Source organism: Pongo pygmaeus, chromosome 18 (genome assembly GCF_028885625.2).
Source record: "Pongo pygmaeus isolate AG05252 chromosome 18, NHGRI_mPonPyg2-v2.0_pri, whole genome shotgun sequence".
Lineage (NCBI taxonomy): Eukaryota > Metazoa > Chordata > Mammalia > Primates > Hominidae > Pongo > Pongo pygmaeus.
In genome coordinates, this window is record NC_072391.2 from 17505883 (window position 1) to 17529437 (window position 23555).

General features: G+C 45.6%; 1 protein-coding gene across 9 annotated transcripts in view; it reads right to left on the bottom strand.

Annotated features, from left to right (window-relative positions):
- Positions 1–67: 67 nt before the first annotated feature.
- The window catches only part of LOC129015264 (protein N-terminal asparagine amidohydrolase-like), a 36154-nt gene continuing 12666 nt past the window's right edge, over positions 68–23555 (bottom strand). For 4 of the 9 annotated variants that reach the window (XM_063654506.1, XM_063654504.1, XM_063654509.1 and 1 more), the window contains 6 exons: positions 22037–22090; positions 21509–21562; positions 20409–20506; positions 13635–13708; positions 13057–13122; positions 2716–2815 (listed from right to left, as the gene is read on the bottom strand). In XM_063654506.1, the coding sequence (XP_063510576.1) occupies positions 2734–2815; positions 13057–13122; positions 13635–13708; positions 20409–20506; positions 21509–21562; positions 22037–22090 (428 nt within the window). In that variant the 3' untranslated portion in view covers positions 2716–2733. Of the gene's footprint in view, positions 2427–2636; positions 2816–13056; positions 13123–13634; positions 13709–15658; positions 15821–18953; positions 19022–20408; positions 20507–21508; positions 21563–22036; positions 22091–23555 lie in introns of those variants that run through there. The other 5 variants (XR_010124318.1, XM_063654505.1, XR_010124319.1 and 2 more) reach the window with 5 other exon arrangements.

The following is a 23555-nucleotide window of genomic DNA, read 5'->3' on the forward strand; positions in this document are numbered from 1 at the left end:
TCCGTGGTGACTTAGTCCTGCTGTCATTTCCCATCAATTCCCCACTCTCCTCCTCTGCCCCTCCACAGTCTCCCGTGCAGGCTGACACCATATGACGGCCTTAATGAAATACTCCACCGAGTATTTCAGCTTCTCTCCTGGGCCACTTGAAAGTGGATGTACACATGGGATTTGCTTTGACCCAGGAGATGTGAGTGGAAGTGAAGCGTGTCACCTCGACACAAAAGAGTTGGGAGGCATTGAGACTGGCCACCCTCTCCTTCATCTCTTAGAGCAGCTGATGGCTCCCATATGGAGGCTGCTCCTTTATTCTCGTGGCAGGATGAGGGGATGTGGGGCACAGGGCACAGGAGAGCCATGGAGGACATGCAGCATGGGCAGGAAAAGAGCCTTCAGTGTTGTACATTTCCATTGTTTGGGGCTGTTTGTTACCTACAGTGATACCTAGCCCATCCTAGCAGGCATGCACTGTCTACTCCACACTCTGTGAAGCAGACTGGCCTGCCGTCAGAACATGAATTGGTGGTCAGACACACGTAGGTTTCAGTTCCAGCTCTGCCTCTTATTGACTGCAACCTCATGCTTAACTTTCATTCTCTGAGCCTCAGTTTCAACTCTGTAAAATGGGGTGGCTATACCATCTCAGGTTGCAGAGAGAATTAAACGAAATATAAATGCATGTAGAGCATTGAATCCAGGGCCTGGCACACACAGTGAATACTCAATGTTAGCCATGTAGCTTCATATGCATACTGACTGTCAATATTCAGACAATGCAGTAAAGTATTACCAAAAAAACAGTAAGCTTACTTGCATATGTATTTTTTCAATATTTATTTTTAAACAGATAAGGTAAAACTATGTATATTCTTTCATAGCCAGTGTTTTTCTCTTCATAGCATATTGTTAAAATAATTTTATCTCGGACCGGGCACAGTGGCTCACACCTATAGTCCCAGCACTTTGGGACGCTGAGGCGGGCAGATCACAAGGTCCAGAGTTTAAGACCAGCCTGGCCAATATGGTGAAACCCCATCTCTACTAAAAATACAAAAATTAGCCGGGCGTGGTGGCACACATCTGTAGTCCCAGCTACTCGGAGGCTGAAGCAGAAGAATTGCTTGAACCCAGGAGATGGAGGTTGCAGTGAGCCAAGATTGTGCCATTGCACTCCAGCCTGGGTGAGAGAGTGAAACTCTGTCTCAAATAAAAATATATATATATGTATACATGTATATATATATGTATATATGTATATGTATACATGTATATATATGTATATATGTATATATATGTATATATGTGTATATATACATATATATATCTCAAAAATAAAAGATCATTTTTGAGATTATCATTTCAAAAGACAAGATAATGTTCAATTTAATGAATAATTTATTACTATTGGACTTTTTGTAGATTGCACAGAGCATTCAAAACAAATGAAGGAAAATAAAAAATATGTATTATATGTAAAATAAATATGATTTGGTTAATTCTTTTCTTCAAAAATATAGAACATATATATGTAAATACAGAATGTATTTCTTATTATGAGTCATGTTAAAAAATAGTTTAGAAGCTGTTGATTTGGATTTCCTTTTCAAATTTTGCAGGATAATTTTTTTTTTTTTTTTTTTTTTTTGACAGAGTCTCGCTCTGTCGCACAGTCTGGAGTGCGATGGCATGAACTCGGCTCACTACAACCTCCACCTCCTGAGTCTAAGCAATTCTCCTGTCTCAGCCTCCTGAGTAGCTGGGACTACAGGCTCACACCACCATGCCCGGCTAATTTTTGTATTTTTAGTAGGAATGAGGTTTTCCCATGTTGGTCAGGCTGGTCTCGAACTCCTGGCCTCAGGTGATCCACCTGCCTCAGCCTCCCAAAGTGCTGGGATTACAGGCATGAGCCACCATGCCCAGCCTAAATTTGGCAAGATAATAAATAACATTTTTAAGTATCACTGGGCACTTGTCTGGTTGTTTTTCTTTAGGCTAACATGCCAGCAATGATTCCTTTTGAGTTTCTGACAGAAGATAGTGGTTTTTATCCAAATAAGTCAACTACTCTATCCCATCCCTAAGCCACTTGTATGGAAGGAAAAAGAGGAAGAAGCCAGTACTGTGACTGTGTAAGCTTCCCCAAGCAACGCCCGCTATGAGACGTGTGGCAGCTGAGACCCAGGAAGTGCTCAAGGGCACCAGGCCCCACCTGTCTGCACTCACTCACCTTCCTCAGGTACTCGCATGGGGGATGTCACTGACTGTTCAAGGGCACCAGGCACCATCTGTCTGCACTCACTCACCTTCCTCAGGTACTGGCATGGGCATGTCACTGACTTTACGTGCTGCTGCAGCTCCTTGGTGAGCTGGCCCTGGTCATGGGACAGGAACTGTGGGGTCAGGACAATAGAGAGCTTCACCACCTGCAGAATGAGAACAGGGGCTCATGATGAGTGCCAACCTATTAGATAATTTTAAAAAAAAGTGTGTCGAATGAGTGGAAAAACAAGGTGATGTTTGAGTCTATAGTGGTCAAGAGCATGGGGGCTTCGGAAAAGGACAGAACCAAGTTCAACTTCCTGTACTTTGAATTTCTACTTCATGGCATGCAAAATTACTTTCCCCCTTTTAACCTCAGTTTTCTTCTGTGTGAAACAGGAACAATAAAGCTTCATTCGTCATTCAGTTTCTCTCAAGGTTTCACGAGATCATACCTAGAAAACATCCAAGTCATTGAAATGTATCATCATTTCTGTCATAATTAGTGGGATCCATTTCACTATTATTGGATATACAGTTTTGTGCCTGAAACCTACATAAAAAGAAAATGTTAAGTCTAAAAAGTGTTAGTGATTCATCATTTTTATATTATTAATTATAACCCTATTTAATCACACAAGGCCTTGTCCATGGCAGGTGCTCAATAAACACTTGTCGAACCAATGCATGTTTAGACTCTATTCTGTTTAGATTCTACACTGTTTAGATTCTATTCTGCCTCCAACACTTATTAGCTGTGTGATCTGGGTAAGATAATTCACCTCTTTATGTCTGCATTTCCTTCTCCATAAAATATATAGAATAAGAATGCTTAGCTCATTCGGTTGTTGCCAGGGGTGAATGATTTGGCACATAGGAGGGGCGGGTTAAACATTAGCTGTGATGATCTCCTTCCAAATCTTCATTTTCAGAGCCACAGATGAGGCCACAGTGCCACCTGGTGACCCTAGAGTGTAAGTACACATGATCGCCAGCTATGCTCTGTCTCCACCATAGGTCCAAGACTGGGTAGTTCCGGCCTGGAGGTTTCCTCCTCACATCCCCGCAGACGGGGTTCAGACTGCCCGACACAGCTGAGTGATCCCAGGGCAGTGGCCACCTGTGCCAGCCCTGTGAGGTAGCTGGAGGATCATTGTTCCTTCCTTCTCAGGCTCTGGGCAGATGCCAGGGTTGGGGTGACCATGCCCTCAAGTTTCTTGCTTTGGAGGGCCACATTTTCCCTCGGAAAAGAAGGTAAAGGTCACAGGAAGCCAGAGACCTGTGACTTCTCTGTGCCCTGGGCCCAAACTGTAAAGACCTAACACACTATGCTAAAGTCCAAGGCTGGGGTGCTCCCCAGAGCTTCTTGCCTCACCGCCTCTGCTGAGGATGCATGAATACTATGTCCTCCCAGAGCTTTGGGAGCTTGTAGCAAGCAGTCTCCCCAGCACAAAATCTCTTGGAAACCTCTAACTGTGTCAGAAACATTTGTGCAAATTTTGCATCCTATTTCCCAAATGTCCGCATATTTTAGGAAAAAACCCGCAATTTCCTAAATATGCATGAAAAATTGGTATTATAGGACAATGTGACTTTTAAAAAATGTTATTTAAAAATCTTCCCCACCTCCTTTCTGCCCTCCAAGACTGCCAAATTCTTGTTGAACAAATATTATTAAATGCCTGTTACATGCCAGCCATGATTCATGGTCTTGGGGATATAGCAGAGAACAAACTCACGGGATTCCTCTCTTATGTAACTCACGTTCTTATACGATAATGATAAGGGTTAACATTAATTAAGCTGTCACTACATGTTAGTCACAGTGCAGTCATTCCCACACATTATTTCACTTAAACCTGCTAGCAAGCTTCCAAGGTAGTTAGTTGTTTCTCCCTTAAAAACTGAGTCTCAGAATGATGAAGCACTTTGTCCAATGTCACACAGCTACTAAGTGTGGAGACCTTGCATCCAATTAATGCCCATCTCATTCTAAAGGACGTGTTATGTGTTCTCCAGCCCATGGAGAATAATTTTAACACAGCCAATGCAATTTCTACACAACAATGTTCTTGTCTCAAGTCCAAGAAGGCCTCCTACACCTCCTATAATACTGGCTTTCTGGTGAGCAAAGATGCCATTCTCATGTGTAATCAGGTGGCAAATGGAGATATGACCAAAGTAATCATTTGTCTACACTCATAACACTGTACACACTCTTCCTGTGTCTGATTCAATTCAAGTACCCCTTTTGATTACTTAGCAAAACGGAGCTTTAAAAGGGTTAAGGTTTTTATATTCATGTAACTTTCCGTATTGCTTTGGAAGTCTCTGGTTAAATGAATACCCTTTTTTTTATTTTTTTGAGATGGAGTCTCGCTCTTTCGCCCAGGCTGGACTGCAGTGGTGGGATCTCGGCTCACTGGAAGCTCCGCCTCCCGGGTTCATGCCATTCTCCTGCCTCAACCTCCCGAGTAGCTGGGACTACAGGCGCCCGCCACCACGCCCGGCTAATTTTTTTGTATTTTCAGTAAAGACAGGGTTTCACTGTGTTAGCCGGGATGGTCTCGATCTCCCGACCTCTTGATCCGCCGGCTGCGGCCTTCCAAAGTGCTGGGATTACAGGCGTGAGCCACCGCACCCGGCATGAATATTCTTTTAATAGTGACCTGTGATTCTGTTTTGATCAAGTGTTTTCAAACTTGACATCTTTGATGGGTTTCTCCAGTGTCAAAATCCTAAATCAAGTCTTTTTGGCTTAAAATTAACTTTGGGATTTTTCAGCTAGGTCCCTTGGGGAGTCTAAAGAATGTATCTCTCATCTTGTAGAGGTATTAAGTGATTCGATTTATTTGGTAGATTATATGGGTGGGCATCGTCAAATGTGGTGATACTGCATGGGAGGGCATTGTCAAGTGAGGTGACATTAGATCTCATCTCAGTTATATTTATGGGTATGTTGTTGATAAACATGTTCCAAAAATTACATACATTTATACAAATTTAATATGTTATGATTTGTAATTTTGATTATTATGCTAAATATTTGCTGAAGTTTAGCTTTAGCAATATTATGCTAAATATATGTTAAATATTTGCTAAAGTTATGTTTGCATAAACATGTTATGAATGGCTGGGCACCATCACTCATGCCTATAATCCCAGCACTTTGGGAGACCAACGCAGGTGGATCACCTGAGGTCAGGAATTCGACACCAGCCTGACCAATAGGGTGAAACCCTGTCTCCACGAAAAATACAAAAATTAGCCAGGCGTGGTAGCACATACCTGTAGTCTCCGCAACTCGGAGGCTGAGATAGGATAATTGCTTGAACCCAGGAGGCGGAGGTTGCAGTGAGCCGAGATCGCGCCACTGCACTCCAGCCTGGGCGACAGAGCTAGAATCTATCTTTAAAAAAAAAAAAAAAGTTATTAATTATTTCTGAAGATTATATGAAATTTATAAAACACTGGTGGTCCTGATGTGATGCTGTCAGTCATAATTCTGATTACTGTCTTAAAATGCTGCCCATAAGATAAGTAATTGGCTGGACACAGTGGCTCACACCTGTAATCCCAGCACTTTGGGAGGCCGAGGCGGGTGGATCATGAGGTCAGGAAATCGAGACCATCCTGGCTAACACGGTGAAACCTCGTCTCTACTACAAATACAAAAAAAAATTAGCCGGGCATGGTGGCGGGCACCTGTAGTCCCAGCTACTTGGGAGGCTGAGAGGCTGAGGCAGGAGAATGGCGTGACCCTAGGAGGTGGAGCATGCAGTGAGCGGAGATCACGTCACTGCACTCCAGCCTGGGTGACAGAGTGAGACTCCTTCTCAAAAAAAAAAAAAAAAAGGTAAGTAATTAAATTTCCTTGTGAACTGGAAAGTTTCATCAGACTTTTATCATAACTATTGTTTTCATCATCCACAGTTACTGTTTTGAATTCTTCTCTAAAAATATTTGTAATTGGCAATAGTCCAAATTTTCTTTTGTTTTCTTTCCTGTTTTTGAGACACAGTCTGGCTCTGTCGCCTAAGCTGGAGTGCAGTGGTGCCATCTTGGCTCTCTGCAACCTCTGCCTTCTGGGTTCAAGCGATTCTCCTGCTTCAGCCTCCCAAGTAGCTGGGACTACAGTCGCCCGCCACCACGCCCAGCTAACTGCCGGTGGTAGAGACGGAGTTTTACCATGTTGGCCAGGCTGGTCTCCAACTCCTGACCTCGTGATCCACCCACCTCAGCCTCCCAAAGCGCTGGGATTACAGCCGTGAGCCACCGCGCCCGGCCCCCAAATTTGCTTTGCATGGAGAAAACTCTAACAAATCCTCTTCAACATGGTTTTCTGATAACCCAGATCAATGAACTACCCAGGCTTCACCACTATAGGCATGTGAGAAACTCGCACTTATGCCCCCTCAATACATTAAAACTAAATATTTTTTAAAAAATCAATGGGCCAGGCGCAGTGGCTCACGCCTGAAATCTCAGCACTTTGGGAAGCCAAGGCGGGCGGATCACTTGCAGTCAGGAGTTCCAGACCAGCCTGGCCAGCCCGTCTTACTAAAAGTACAAAAATTAGCCAGGCATGGTGGTGCATGTCTGTAATCCCAGTTACTCGGGAGGCTGAGGCATGAGAATCGCTTGAACCTGGGAGACAGAGGTTGCAGTGAACCAAAATTGTGTCACTGCACTCCAGCCTGGGCGACAGACTGAGACTCTGTCTCAGAAATAAAAAAAAATAAAAACCAATGAACTAAAAACCAATTTCTAGTGGCTTCTAATAAGAAAACAATGGTTCAAAAAACTGCTAAGCGAGATCAAGCAAAACAAAAAAATCTATTGATAATGTTTTTATAACTCGTATTTAAAACATTGTTGATTGTTGATTCTTGATTCATTCTTTTCTTTTTTTTTCAGACGGAGTCTCACTCTGTCACCCAGGCTGGAGTGCTGTGGTGGGATTTCCGCTCACTGCAACCTCCGCCTCCTGAGTTCAAGCCATTCTCCTGCCTCAGCCCCCCGAGTAGCTGGGATTACCGGCGCCCCACCACGCCCAGCTAGTTTTTGTATTTGTAGTGGAGACCGGGTTTCACCATGTTGGCCAGGCTGGTCTCCAACTCCTGATTTCAGGTGATCACCCCCCGACTGGGCCGCCCAAAGTGCTGGGATTGCAGGCGTGAGCCGCCACGCCCGGCCCGTTTTGTTTTCTAGATTGAAGAAATGTTTTTCTCAGAAGTTATCTAGAATTTACACCGATTTGGTAAAGCACACTTTTGTGAACAAAGATGGGTGGAAGCGTTTGTTTTTCCTCCCTACTTGATCCTTCCAAAGTTTGGAAACTATTCATGAATATTCTTATTTTCATGTACACATGTTCTCTTTATAAGCAGTCTATAATCAGAAAGATTGGTTATATTATCAAGGTTTTGACTGAAACATCCTATTTAAGAAAATGCAGAAAATGCCTGGCTTCGAGTTTGCAGCCTTACATTACAGTCAGGGGGAAACTGTCACTCCCTGCAGGCCTGAGAACCTTAGAGCTCTTCCGGGAGCAACTTGGCAGGGAGGGTCCCGGCAGCTGCTCGTGGGCAGGAACCATGGGGCGCAGCCCCAGGCGACCCTTTGGCCAGTGGGGACCTTCCGCTTCCTGGCCTCTTTCTTCATCGTCCCGCCGGCTGCTGGGGAAGCGGCGGCCGCCCAGGGCCTGGAGGTCGCTCCCTCGCCTCCTCTGGCTGCAGGAATGGAGAGGCGGCGGCGGCCGGAGCAGGGTGGGCGGCCTGAGGCGACAGCCCAGCCAGCCTCCGTGGAGAATATGGCGACCTGCGGCGAGGTGAGCGTCAGCTGCTGCGCCGCCGACTTCTCGGAGCAGCGAAGGCTACTCGCGACAAGGCGCCACCAAGTGGAGCCCGGCCCCGCGGCCCTGGGAGGGGGCAGCAGCCAGGCAGCCAGGAAGCCCCGGGCGGGGCGCTGGGCACCAACGAGCGCCAGGGCAACCTCCAGGCGGCGCCGCGGCAGCCTCCAGGCAGCGCCCACACCAGCCTACAGGGGGCGCCGCTCACACTGCACCTGCCACCGCGGCCCCCGGACGTGAACTGCGCTATCTGTCGGCCTGGCCACGCTGACCCGGGTGGCCCAGGCCCGCAGCAGCCGGAGGAGGAGCCCAGGGCCACTGCCTGGGGTGACGAGAAGGGGCAGGACGGTGCCCCAGAAAAAGGCAAGAGCTCATAACTAGGGCCCCCGTGCCAGGAAAGGCTAGGAACAGAAGATGGAGAGATGGAGATGGAGAAGCAGCAGGTGGGAAGGAGCGGCGCTCCACCGGTGGGGTCAACATGCGCTGGCCGGGCTTAGAGTATGAAGAGGAAGCAGCAGGGCAGAAAGAGCAGAAACGAGAAGGTGCAATGACACAACGGAGCACAATGCAGAATCCAGCCCTAGGACTCCAATAAAGGCTGGGTTTCACTGCAGCTCACACCCCCCACCCCTAATCAGAGAGGATCAGGGGAGAGAGAGGACCCAAGGAACACTGGAAGCTGAAGGGCGGGAATCTGAGGCCAAGACTGATTGTTGGAAATTGTGGGAATCAGGAAAGGAGAAAGTGAGGCAGAATGGGTGGACGGAGGGTGGGGGGGGGGGGGCAGTGAACCGGGTTAGGAAGGATTAGAAATCAGAACCTTAGGAAAGATCCAGAAAGGAACTGTCCTTAAAAAGGTGCATGCTGCGGCTGGGTACTGTGGCTCACGCCTGTAATCCCAGCACTTTGGGAGGCCGAGGCGGGCAGATCGCCGAGGCGGGCAGATCACCTAAGGTCAGGAGTTCGAGACCAGCCTGGCCAACATGGCGAAACCCCATCTCTACTAGAAGTACAAAAATTAGCCAGGTGTGGTGGTGTGCACCCGTAATCCCAGCTACTTGGGAGGCTGAGGCAGGGAGAATTGCTTGAACCTGGGAGGTGGGAGTTGCAGTGAGCTGAGATCGTGCCACTCCATTGCAGCCTGGGCGACAAGAGTGAGACTCCGTCTCAACAAAGAAAAAAAAGAAAAAGAAAAAAGAAGGTGTATGCTGGTGATGAAGGAATGGGTTCTAAGACTCAGGGAGTGAGGGAAGGGGAGGGACAGGGGTTGGGGGTGCAATGGGGTGCTAATGCAGCACCCAAACAGAAGAAGACTGGAGGAAAACAGGGCCCTTCTCCTCCAACTCCAGCTGCTCCTCTGAGTCCTGGGCCACCTGCTCCTGTGTCTGCCGACCTACTGGCCTGTCTCTGAATCGCTGGAATGCCGTTCCTCCTGATCTCTGCCCTGCCTCAGACCTTTCACTAACACCACCACCCCCACTGCCCAGGGACCACCACCCCCACTGCCCCCGACCATAGCCTGCCCCTATCCCAGAAGCCCCTGCTTCCAGCCACATGCCCTAGGTGACCTAAAGGGGACCTGTACATGCAGATGAAGAGGGTGCTCTTCTGGCTCCTCCTGCTTAGGTATCCCAGTCGCGCAATCATGAGTGTGAGTAAATGTTGGATATCACACAGATTCTATTTCTCAAGCTGTTTCACACTGTGGTTTACCTAACAGTGTTTTTCTGGGGGTCATCGATGGGGATTTGGTTCTCCCTGCAGACCAAGGACCTCAGCGCAGATTTCTTGAGCAGCCTAGAGAGGCTCTGGCCTCACCTGTCCACATCAAGTTCTGGGTCCTGCCTGCCCTGCTTGGCCCAAACACAGCAAGGGTGACAGGAGGGAAATGGGAAAATGGTAACTTTATAATATTGGAAAGGAAGGATTTCATGGCCCAGTGGAACACAACAGAGAACCCAGAAATAAATCCATGCATTTACAGCCAGCTCATTTTGCACCGAGGCCCCAAAAACATACCGTGGGGAAACAGATGGTGTCTTCAATAAGTGGTGCTGGGAAAATGAGATATATCTATGTGTGAAGAATAAAACTAGACCCCTATGCTTCACCATATATAAAAATCAAATCAAAATTAATTAAAAACTTATACGTAAAAAACGACAGTCTGGGCACAGTGGCTCACACTGTGGAGCGGCCCCCTCCGAGCCCCGGCCGTCCCCCCTCCTCGCCCTGCACCCACCCCCATCGCCCCTGCCCCCGGCGGCGGCCTCGCGTGCGAGGGGACTCCCTTCACCTCCGTGCCTCAGTTTCCCCAGCTGTAAAATAGGGACAGAGCGACCCAGTGGCAGAGAGGAGCCAGCTGTGGAGCCCCGCCCGCCCCCTGCCCCCTAGGTAGCCTCTGATGAGGATTGTTATTCTAAGCGCAATACTTGGCCCGCCGGCTTCCCGCTGCCCCCACCGCGCTCACGCAATAACCTGCCCAGCAGCCGTCGACGCGCGTCCCGCGGTGACCTCCGCGAGCAGCACCCTGGCTCCCTCCAGCACCTGCGCCGAGGGGCGGGCCGTCCTGGCTGCGCAGGGCACGGGGGCGAGGCTGCAAAGGCTGGGGTCCCGCTGCCGTGATTAATGTACTGACAAACTGAGGCAGCAGTGCCCCCACCACGGCCACCACGGCCACCACACCCCACTAACCCCCACACCCCCACTCCGTGAAATAAACGACAGCATTGGCAAAAAAAAAAAAAAAGGCAAAAGATCTCAATGGCTATTTTCCAACAGAAGACATACAAGTGGCTAACAGGTATATGCAAATTTGTTTAACATCACTAATCATCACAGAAATGCACATCAAAACCACAGTAAAATTTCATCTAACCTCAATTAAAATGGCGACTATCAGGAAGTCAGAAAACAACAAATGCTGACAAGGACACAGATAAACAGGAGCACTCAAACACTCTTGGTGGGAATGTTTTTTGTTTGTTTGTTTTTGTTTGTTTGTTTGTTTTGAGACAGAGTCTCTCTCTCTGTCGCCCAGGCTGGAGTAGTGCAAGGGCGCGGATCTCACTGCAACCTCCCGGGAGGGGCTCACTGCAACCTCCACCTCCTGGGTTCCAGCATTCTCCTGCCTCAGTCTCCCGAGTAGCTGGGACTACAGGCGTTTGCCACCACGCCCAGCTATTTTTTGTGTTTTTAGTAGAGATGGGGTTTCACCATTTTGGCCAGGATGTTTTTGATCTCTTGACCTCGTTATCCTCCCTCCTCAGCCTCCCAAAGAGCTGGGATTACCGGCGTGAGCCACCGTGCCCAGCCGGTGGGAATGTAAAATAGTTTATCCACTATGGAAAACTGCATGGAGGGTCCTCAATAAGCTAAAAATAGAAGTACCGTATAATTCGGCAATCACACTGCTGGGTATATGCCCACAAGAAAGAAACTCAGTATATCAAAGACACATCTGCACTTCTATGTTTATTGCAGCACTATTCAAAACAGCCAAAATACAAAATCAACCTAAGTATTCATCAACAGATGAATGGACAAAGAAAATGTGGTACATATACACAAAAAGAAAGGATTTGTGAATATACTAAAAGCCATTGAATTGTATGCCTTAAATGGGGAAGTTGTATGTTATGTGAATTCTATTTCAATAAGGTTGCTTTTAAAAAACGTAAGGGGTCGGACACAATGGCTCATGCCTGTAATCACAGCACTTTGAGAGGCCGAGGCGGGTGGATTATGAGGTCAGGAGTTCAAGACCAGCCTGGCCAAGATGGTGAAACCCCGTCTCTACTAAAAATGCAAAATTAGCCAGCGTAGTGGCGGACACCTGTAATTCCAGCTACTCAGGAGGCTGAGACAGAGAATTGCTTGAACCCAGGAGGCGAAGGTTTCAGTGAGCTGAGATCGTGCCACTACAATCCAGTCTGGGTGACAGAGAAAAACTCAAAAAAATAAATAAATAAAATAAGGGGCCGGGCACCATGACTCATGCCTATAATCCCAGCAATTTGGGAAGCTGAAGTAGGAGGATCATCTGACGTCAGGAGTTGGAGACCAGCCTGAGCAACAGGGTGAAACCCCATCTCTACTAAAAAGACAAAAATTAGCTAGGCATGGTGGTGGGTGCCTGTAATCCCAGCCACTCGGGAGGCTGAGGCAGGAGAATCGCTTGAACCCAGGAGGCAGAGGTTGCCGTGAGCCGAGATCACGCCACGGCACTCCAGCCTGGCGACAGAGCGAGACTCTGTCTCAAAATTAGAGAGTGTCTCTATCACTCAGGCTGGAGTGCAGTGGTACAATCACAGATCGCCATAACCTTGAACTCCTGGGCTCAAGTGATCCTCCCTCCTTGGTCTCCCAAAGTGCTGGGATTACAGGTGTGACCCACTGTACTCAGCCTCTATTAAATTCCAAATGGGAGAGGGAGAGAAGCCAGTAGGTGCAGCAATATCACCAACCAGCCAACGGCACTTCAGTTTTCTAATGTTATACTGCACATAAGTCTATTTAAATTTGCTATGTGTTCATTCAAACTAAAACCATAAATCAATGATGATAAGACACCGGTTTAAGAAAAATGTAGGCCGGGCACAGTGGCTCACACCTGTAATCCAAGCACTTTGGGAGGCCGAGGTGGGCAGATCACCTGAGGTCAAGGTCAGAAGTTAGAAACCAGCCTGGCCAACATGGCAAAATCCCATCTCTACTGAAAATACAAAAATTAGCCAGATATGATGGTGCACGCTTGTAATCCCAGCTACTCGGGAGGCTGAGGCACGAGAAAGAACTGCTTGAACCCGGGAGGCGGAGGTTGCAGTGAGCCCAGATTGCACCACTGCACCCCATCCTGGGCAACAGAGCACAACTCCATCTCAGAAACAAACAAACAAAAATTTACACCTTAACTAAAGGTATGGATCCTCATTGCCACCTACCTGCCCTGGAGTGGGCCTGGAATATCTCCGGATATGAGCTCCTTTCCATTTTCCTCTTCTGTTCTTCTAATTTAAACAAAAGAAAAAGCTGTTCATTTGTTTCATCATACCAAATTTCTAACTCCTGAACATGCAAACATGACCATGTTGCCTATAACCTCCCAGTGACTGAGGCAGGATTTCAAACACATTTATCACATCTCCCTGCCTCCAGTTTCAGGTATCGTTTGAGTTTCTGGAAAAGACAAGAATATGCGACAAAAAAGTTCCACCCACTTCTTGTTTACTTGGTGCTCTATATCACCTGAATATATAATAAGTATTTATAGAGTCAAATCAATATATTAAGTAAATGAAACTCTTAATAGACAGAATTAAATAGTTAAGTCTTTCCTCTCAATTTCAAAATCCTTTAATTACAAGGCACCTTTTACCCAAGACAAATACCAATTTTCAAGTGAGCCGAAGCTGTGTGTGACACTGCGAAGCCAAGAGGCACCTTTAACAGAAGGAAACCGCAGCCACTGGTTTCACAGCAGGCTGAACTCGTTGAACAGGGTCACCTCTGTCCTACTCACCTCTGACTGTCCTCCAGCATCTTCATGGCCTCCTTCAAGTTTTTCCCCATTTCAGCTAACATAGGGTCTGCTATCTGGGAAACAAAAAAAAAAAGAAACAAATTTTAATAATCCTCTATTACCTCTATAACACAATTCACCCAGAAAAATTCAGTGCATAATTTCTTCTGGATTTACTTTAAAATACATGATTTTAAAATCTGCAATAGTACAAAAGTATAACAGAAAAAGTAAAAGTCTTCCAGCCCCACTTCCCAGAGGAAGCCGCTGTTTTGATTTTTATTTTTTGAGATGGAGTCTCACTCTGTTGCCCAGGCTAGAGTGCAATGGCATGACCTTGCTCACTGCAACCTCTGCCTCCTGGGTTCAAGTGATTCTCTTGCCTCAGCCTCCCAAGTAGCTGGGATTACAGGCACACACCACCATGCCCAGCTAATTTTTGTATTTTTAGTAGAGACGGGGGGTTTCACCATGTTGGCCATTCTAGTCTCGAACTCTTGACCTCAAGTGATCTGCCCGCCCCGGCTTCCCAAAGTGCTGGGATTGCAGGTGTGAGCCACTGTGCCTGGCCTCCTTAAGTTCCTTTTGAATTTTAGTGCCATGTGTACACCTATCTCCCATCCAAAAAGTAAACAAAATAGAACTTAAATTTTTCTGCAGAATTATTCTTTTTTCACCATTCATTCTGGGAAGAACCACGTGAGGCCAAAACCAAGGACCCTACCCTTCTTCACTTGGTGCCACCTTCCCACCTGACAAGTTACAAGTCCCATGGGGGTAACCACAAGGTCCCCTCAGCCTGGCCAGTGTAAACAGCCCCAGGGTACCGGCAACGCATGACCTACACTCCAAGGCAACTGGACAACTTGGTCTTTGGTGAGATCACTTCTGATAACAAAGTGAGTCAGCTTCGCTTCAGACAAGCAATGTGGCAGTGATACAAAGACATGCTATTTTGACAAATATTATTTTTGAGACAGTCGCTCTGTTACATAGGCTGGGGTACAGTGGTTTGATCGTGGCTCACTGCAGCCTTGACTCCAGGGATCAAGTGATCCTCCCACCTCAGCCTCCTGAGCACCTGGGAATACAAGTGCTCGCCGCCATGCCTGGCTAATTTTCAAAATTGTTTTGTAGATACGAGGTCTCATTATGCTGCACAGGCTGGTCTCGAACTCCTGAGCTCAAGTTATCCTTCTGCTGGGATTACAGGCTGAGCCACTGTGCCCAAACTTTTTGCAGAATTAAAACATACACATTCATTTTCCTTTCTCTATTCTTAATCTCTGTAGTTATTTTTAGGGAGAAAATTCTTGTTGACTTCAATCTCTATGTAGCATGAGTTGTGTTATAACAATAAATTATCTATTATATATTATATTACATATAATACATATAATATCATATATAAGTTATAGCTCTTTTGTTCCCCTCTTACTCTTCTAAGTGTGCTGCTTAAAGGAAGAGCTGTGTTTACCTTTTCCTATTGCTCACTGTATCTAGCAATATCCTACGGCATGGCATACAACACGTACGTATTTAAAACTGCATTGCCTCCTCAAAATTGTTTTTAAGAAATTCCACTCCATTTATCAATATAAGATTCAGAAATTGTTACATTCTAGAAGGGACCTAAGGGATCTAGTCCAGGGATTTTCCAACTGTGTCCTCCTGAGCCTTAAGGTCCCTGGGAGGACTCTGAGAAGGAAGGGTTAGGTAAGCAGTTGGGGCTTCTAACTCCCTAGCAGATCAGCTCTGTCTTGTATAACAGGGTTTTGAGTAAAGTTTTTATTTGTAAAAAGTTTCACTGAATGATAAAGGGGATATCACCACTGATCCCACAGAAATACAAACTACCATCACGGAATACTATAAACACCTCTACACAAATAAACTAGAAAATCTACAAGAAATGGATAAATTCCTCGACACATACACCCTCCCAAGACTAAACCAGGAAGAAGTTGCATCTCTGAATAGACCAATAACAGGCTCTGAAATTGAGGCAATAATTAACAGCTTACCAACCAAAAAAAGTCCGGGACCAGATGGATTCACAGCCGAATTCTACCAGAGGTAAAAGGAGGAGCTGGTACCATTCCTTCTGAAACTATTCCAATCAATAGAAAAAGAGGGAATCCTTCCTAACTCACTTCATGAGGCCAGCATTATCCTGATACCAAAGCCTGGCAGAGACACAACAAAAAAAGAGAATTTTAGGCCAATATCCCTGATGAACATCGATGCAAAAATCCTCAATAAAATACTGGCAAACCGAATCCAGCAGCACATCAAAAAGCTTATCCACCATGATCAAGTGGGCTTCATCCCTGGGATGCAAGGCTGGTTCAACATACACAAATCAATAAATCTAATCCAGCATATAAACAGAACCAACGACAAAAACCACATGATTATCTCAATAGATGCAGAAAGGCCTTTGACAAAATTCAACAACCCTTCATGCTAAAAACTCTCAATAAATTGGGTATTGATGGGACGTATCTCAAAATAATAAAAGCTATCTATGACAAACCCACAGCCAATATCATACTGAATGGGCAAAAACTGGAAGCATTCCCTTTGAAAACTGGCACAAGACAGGGATGCCCTCTCTCACCACTCCTATTCAACACAGTGTTGGAAGCTCTGGCCAGGGCAATGAGGCAGGAGAAGGAAATAAAGGGTATTCAGTTAGGAAAAGAGGAAGTCAAATTGTCCCTGTTTGCAGATGACATGATTGTATATCTAGAAAACCCCACTGTCTCAGCCCAAAATCTCCTTAAACTGATAGGTAACTTCAGCAAAGTCTCAGGATACAGAATCAATGTGCAAAAATCACAAGCATTCTTATACACCAATAACAGACAAACAGAGAGCCAAATCATGAGTGAACTCCCATTCACAATTGCTTCAAAGAGAATAAAATACCTAGGAATCCAACTTACAAGGGATGTGAGGGACCTCTTCAAGGAGAACTGCAAACCACTGCTCAATGAAATAAAAGAAGATACAAACAAATGGAAGAACATTCCATGCTCATGGGTAGGAAGAATCAATATCGTGAAAACGGCCACACTGCCCAAGGTAATTTATAGATTCAATGCCATCCCCATCAAGCTACCAATGACTTTCTTCACAGAATTGGAAAAAACTACTTTAAAGTTCATATGGAACCAAAAAAGAGCCCGCATTGCCAAGTCACTCCTAAGCCAAAAAAACAAAGCTGGAGGCATCATGCTACCTGACTTCAAACTATACTACAAGGCTACAGTCACCAAAACAGCATGGTACTGATACCAATACAGAGATATAGACCAATGGAACAGAACAGAGCCCTCAGAAATAATGCCGAATATCTACAACTATCTGATCTTTGACAAACCTGACAAAAAGAAGAAATGGGGAAAGGATTCCCTATTTAATAAATGGTGCTGGGAAAACTGGCTAGCCATATGTAGAAAGCTGAAACTGGATCCCTTCCTTACATCTTATACAAAAATTAATTCAAGATGGATTAAAGACTTAAATGTTAGACCTAAAACCATAAAAACCCTAGAAGAAAACCTAGCCAATACCATTCAGGACATAGGCATGGGCAAGGACTTCATGTCTAAAACACCAAAAGCAATGGCAACAAAAGCCAAAATTGACAAATGGGATCTAATTAAACTAAAGAGCTTCTGCACAGCAAAAGAAACTACCATCAGAGTGAACAGGCAACCTACAGAATGGGAGAAAATTTTTGCAGTCTACTCATCTGACAAAGGGCTAATATCCAGAATCTACAATGAACTCAAACAAATTTACAAGAAAAAAACAAACAACCCCATCAAAAAGTGGGTGAAGGATATGAACAGACACTTCTCAAAAGAAGACATTTATGCAGCCAAAAGACACATGAAAAAATGCTCATCAGCACTGGCCATCAGAGAAATGCAAATCAAAACCACAATGACATACCATCTCACACCAGTTAGAATGGCCATCATTAAAAAGTCAGGAAACAACAGGTGCTGGAGAGGATGTGGAGAAATAGGAACACTTTTACACTGTTGGCGGGACTCTAAACTAGTTCAACCATTGTGGAAGTCAGTGTGGCGATTCCTCAGGGATCTAGAACTAGAAATACCATTTGATCCAGCCATCCCATTACTGGGTATATACCCAAAGGATTATAAATCATGCTGCTATAAAGACACATGCACACGTATGTTTATTGTGGCACTATTCACAATAGCAAAGACTTGGAACCAACCCAAATGTCCATCAATGATAGACCGGATTAAGAAAATGTGGCACATATACACCATGGAATACTATGCAGCCATAAAAAATGATGAGTTCATGTCCTTTGTAGGGACATGGATGAAGCTTGAAACCATCATTCTCAGCAAACTATCTCAAGGACAAAAAACCAAACACCTCATGTTCTCACTCATAGGTGGGAATTGAACAATGAGAATACATGGACACAGGAAGGGAAACATCATACACTGGTGCTTGTTGTGGGGTGGGGGGAGGGAGGAGGGATAGCATTAGGAGATATACCTAATGTTAAATGAAGAGTTAATGGGTGCAGCACACCAACATGGCACATGTATACATATGTAACAAACCTGCACGTTGTGCACACGCACCCTAAAACTTAAAGTATAATTTTAAAAAATTAAAAAAAAATTTTTTTTAAAGTGTCATTGAAAAGAAAAATAAAATTCTTTGGGAGGCCAAGGCAGAAGAATCACTTGAGGCCAGGAGTTTCAGATCAGCCTGGGCAACACAGTGAGAAATAAATTAGCTGGGTGTGGTGGTGCACACCTGTAGTCCTAGCTACTTGGGAGGCAGAGGTAGGAGGATCGTTTGAGCCTGGGAGTTTGAGGCTACAGTAAGCTATGATTGTGCCACTGCACTCCAGCCTGGAACAGAGTAAAACCCTGTCTCAAAAAAAAAAAAAATGTATAGCATAAAAACGTCTGATTCTGGTCTAACATTTTGGAGGTGAGGAAACTAAGATGCAGAAAGGTTAAGCGACTTGCCTACGGTCATGGAGCTAATAAATGACAATGAGGTGCCAAAACCTGGGGTCCCTGACTCCTGTTTCTGACCTCTATTATACCACACTGGCTCCCACAAGGGCTTACAAGGTAATCATTTAGACACAACCAAATTTTTAGATAAAACAGACAAATTTTAAAACAAGTGTTTTCAATAAAATTCACCACTTTAACTATGAGAAGGTTCAGAAAGCACTTGAAAAAGGCCTCAGTGCTGACAGTGAAGAGAATGAGGAATATGATGGTCAAGAGAATTTATCTTCACCCCTGAGTCAGCTGGTGATGCTCCTGATGATCCTCACTCCTGTGACACTCCTGTGTGTCCCCTACCATCTGGCCAAATGAAAAGATAAACAGTTTGGCTTGATTCACACCTTCATGCTCCCAACGACCATCCTGTCTGAAACATCCTCATGACTTTTATCTCTCTCTTGCCTAGCACCTATTCAATTACAAGTCAATAATTCCAGGAAGCCTTTACAGATAAAGCCACTTTTGCTCTTTCCCATCCCCTCTAATGATACTGATGCCTTTTTTCCTAAACCAAAAATCTAGACTTGTTGCTTGACAACGTTGGTTGTATTTATGGGGACAATGTGCTGCACACTGTGGGGCACACACATGACTGTTGAGTGCCAACAGCAGTCCCACAGGACGAGGGTGTTTTTTCCCATTTGGGGTGAAAACTTGAGGCTCAGAGAAACGGGGCGCATTTCCCAGGTCATGTGTCCAGTAAGCCTCAGAGCTGGGCCTCAAACCCAGCCGCGTCTGACTAAAGTCTGTGTTCCTCACTGCCTCATTATTTATACCCCAAACAACTGATCACCTTGCAATTTAAAAGCATACAGTACCTGCTGCCCCATCAAAAGAAGAAGCTAATTTGCCAAATGATCCAGTCCCTGAATTCCCAAATTTGCCAATGGCAGCCTCAGCTTACCTAGCAATATTCACTTTGGTAACTGACACTGAAATATGTTCTGAATATCAACTAAACTAGGCCTGTTACACTCCTTGAGAAGTCCTAAAAATGTTAAAAGGGTTGGCTCTGAATCCAAACACATTTTCCAGTGAAAAACATCAGCATTTCATAAACGAGAAGATTTCTTTGGGGTGGCCTGAATGTGATTTCTGTTTTTTCACACTTTGAGCATTTTTAAAGAATTCTTTCACCCGTTCCTCAAATGGCATATAAACCTTGGGTTTTCAGTTTTCTAACTTTTAAAATTACAGTATAATTTAATTAAGCACCCTAAGGGAATCAGACTTTAAATTAATTTGATCATTATTTTGGGTTAATTAAATTGTTCCAGCAAATTGCTCTTCAGTGACCCGGTCCAAAAGAATGCGTAGTCCCGAGTGCAGAGGGGAGAAACTTCTCCTGCGTCCCAGTTCTCCTCTCTTTGTAGAACTTTATAGGAAAAGCTCTTACGAAGTAACAGAAGTTTGTTCTCTTTGCATTCGGATGCTGGGGTTCACACATACCTCCCACACCTTTTAGGCAGAGAACTGGAGCTGATGACCTAAAGATGTTCATTACTATTTTGAGACAGTGAGTGTGGAGAGGGGTGTATGTATGTGCTGGTCCCTGATAATTTACAGCTATAAAGAAGCTGACAGCATAAACTTTTCTAAGATTCCGAAAACTTAAGGCCTTGACATTTGATGCTTTTTTTTTTTTTTTTTTTTTTTAACCCCTTAACAAAGATGATTTGAAACTCACTGGTCCTCCTGCTAAAGTTCGCGCAGCACGCAGCTGCTCCTCCGGACCCCGATCTTGAAAGGAGGCTCTGTAAATCTCTGCAGTCTTAATGTTGACAGCTGTGAGGGACAAAAGGATGACTCTGAATTGACAAAAGACCAAAGTGGAAAGTCTGCACAGTCTTACATTTCTACCACCACTCCTAAGAGAAAGACCGGAAAGTGAACAGAATGGCTCCTAAGTATCTGGACTTCCCCCTCCCTGGAGGGGGAAAATGCAACCTTTACCCCAAGCATCTCGGTGAAAATCGCTGAGGCCCGAGCTGGACTCGGTGAGATTTTGTTCTAAACCAAGAGCTGCTTTCCACCTGGGAGGCAGCCATTCCTTCAGTCGGACGTGTAGCAAAACCTCTGGTCAGCCCTACTGGTGTACGGCCAGGGGTGGGTGGGTGAACTGTGATCGTTCTGTTTGAATCTTCACAATTTAGTATTTTATACATACACGAAGTTACAGAGAATAGAACAGTGAACACTGTGTACCTACCACCCAGCTAAATCAATCAAGTATCACCGCTACAGCAGAAGCCCTCTGAAATAGAGCCGATTCCATGATGCCTTTCCCGTGGGAGTCCTGGGGCTGCCAAGCAGGGAGGATGGTTCTAGGTTTTCTCTAGCCTGAGAGTTTTACACTTTGGAGGATTTCTGTTCTCAAGCAAAACCTTCCTCAGTTCCTGATGTATAAAAGGATTCCAGTGCCTGCCTTCCTACCCCAGAGCACTGGCAGGAGAAAAGCACGCCGGGCCTGGGGTGCTGGGGAGAGAGGGAAACAAAACCAGGCACTCTCCCAGCTCCTGGGAAGGGTGGGCATGGCCTGTGCTTTCTATTTGCCACCACGTTGCTTCTTCAAAGTCTTAAGAAGTGAATGTTATCTCAGTTTTATAGGTAAAGCTTAGAGAAGTTAAGCTACTTGCCCAAGGCCTCACGGCAGATGTTCGGAGTAGCTGGGATCTGAACCCAAGGCTGTCCCATCCTGACAGCAGTGGGGTCATTGGTTTGCTGAATTAGACTTTTAACTGCACATGTGACCAAGCCTCCAACCCACAAAAGATGCACACTACTTACCAATGCCATATATTATTGGAAAGTGGTTTTCGTTTTCTTCCCGGTCATTTAATTCTACAAAATAAAAATGTTGAAGATACACTTTACTTCGTATAATAAAGGCGAAGGAGGAGCTCCTCAATGCAGAAAGGGAGGAAAATTCCAGAAAATGAAAGGGATTGTGGCCCTGTTTCCCTACCCTGTCCCAAGGCAGGGGGGTTTATACTGAACAAACTGGCAGCTGCAGAATCGGTCCCCACTCCCACCCCACCTTCTCTGTGCACCCTGTCTGCCACACGGGTGGCAGCTCCTCTGAGATCCAGTGCCCTCCTTCCTGGGAGACAAGGGGGCTGCATTGGAACTGAGGCCGGGCAGATGGTGGACGAGGGCAAGGGGAAGGGGAAGGCCATCCCACCACAGGAAGAGCCGGGACAGACGGTGGCCAAGCAGTGACAGCAGTGTGTGCCGGTGCTTGGGCCCACTGCAAGACTGGGGACAAAACGGTCCTGAGACCCACATCTTCGCTTTGGGGCAAATGGCAGAACTTACCTGTCACACGTAATGTCACTAAGTGAATGTCATCTTCTTGCCTGTCAAATTCACCTATGATGAGAATTTTAAGACTGGATGTCAGAAAAGTTCCTCTAGTTACCAGAACAAACTGCTGAGCAAGCCAAGGACAGGGAGGGACGGCAGCCAACTGAGTGTGCTCCACCCTACAGCCTGTGCCCACACTGCCACAGCCTGGCCTATGGGGCCAGACGCTAAGGAGCTGACACCACAGAACCCTGACCGCCAGGAGACGGCCACATTCTCAGCCTCAGGCCCGAAGGAGCCTGGGCTGAGCCTTCCCATTTTTCTCTTCATTCTGAGGGTTTTGCGGGGACCCATGGATTCGTAAGATTTTTACTTTTCTCCTAAGTAAACTGTTTTCCTGTTTATCAGAATTACAAAAACAAATATCTGGCCACTCTAACAGATTTGAAAAATACAGGAGAACATAAGGAAGTCGGTTTTTAATGTCCATAATCCTAGCACTGTTAATAATTAGTGGATTTTCTTCCATATTTTTCTATGCTCAGCAGAGCTGACCATAAAGACAATTTTATATCTTTTATTTTTTGAGATGGAGTCTTGCTCTGTCACCCAGGCTAGAGTGCAGTGGAGCGATCTCTGCTCATCATCATCTCCACCTCCCAGGTTCAAGCGATTTTCCTGCCTCAGCCTCCCGAGTAGCTGGAATTACAGGCGTGCGCCACCATGCCTGGCTAATTTTTGTATTTTCAGTAGAGACAGATGGGGTTTCACCATGTTGGCCAGGCTGGTCTCGAACTCCTGACCTCAACTGATCCACCTGCCTTGGCTGCCCAAAGTTCTGGGATTACAGGAATGAGCCACCGCGCCCAGCCGACAATTTTATATCCTGATTTGCTTGTGCACAGGTATTTTCCCATGTAATTCTCACCCTTATATGTGTTATTTTTTAGCAACTACATAATTATTATTCTGATAACATCACATTTCCTGTTATAAGTAATGTTCTACTGCTCATCTTCAGGCTCAAATCTCTATGCACATTTCAGATTATTTTCTTAGCATATATTTCCACAAGGGGTATTACTGGGTCAAAGGATATGAACTATTTATTTATTTATTGAGACGAAGTCTCGCTCTGTCACCCAGGCTGGAGTGCAGTGGTATGATCTCAGCTCACTGCAACCTCCACCTCCTAGGTTCAAGTGATTCTCCTGCCTCAGCCTCCTGAATAGCTGGGATTACAGGCGTGCGCCACCATGCCCAGATAATTTTTTTTTTTTTTTTTTTTGAGATGGAGTTTCGCTCTTGATGTCCATGCTGGAGTGCAATGGCATCATCTCAGCTCACCGCAACCTACACCTCCCCGGTTCAAGCGATTCTCCTGCCTCAGCCTCCCAAGTAGCTGGGATTATAGGCATGTACCACCATGCCCGGCTAATTTTGTATTTTTAGTAGAGACGGGGTTTTTCCATGTTGGTCAGGCTGGTCTTGAACTTCTGACCTCAGGTGATCGGCCTGCCTTGAACTCCCA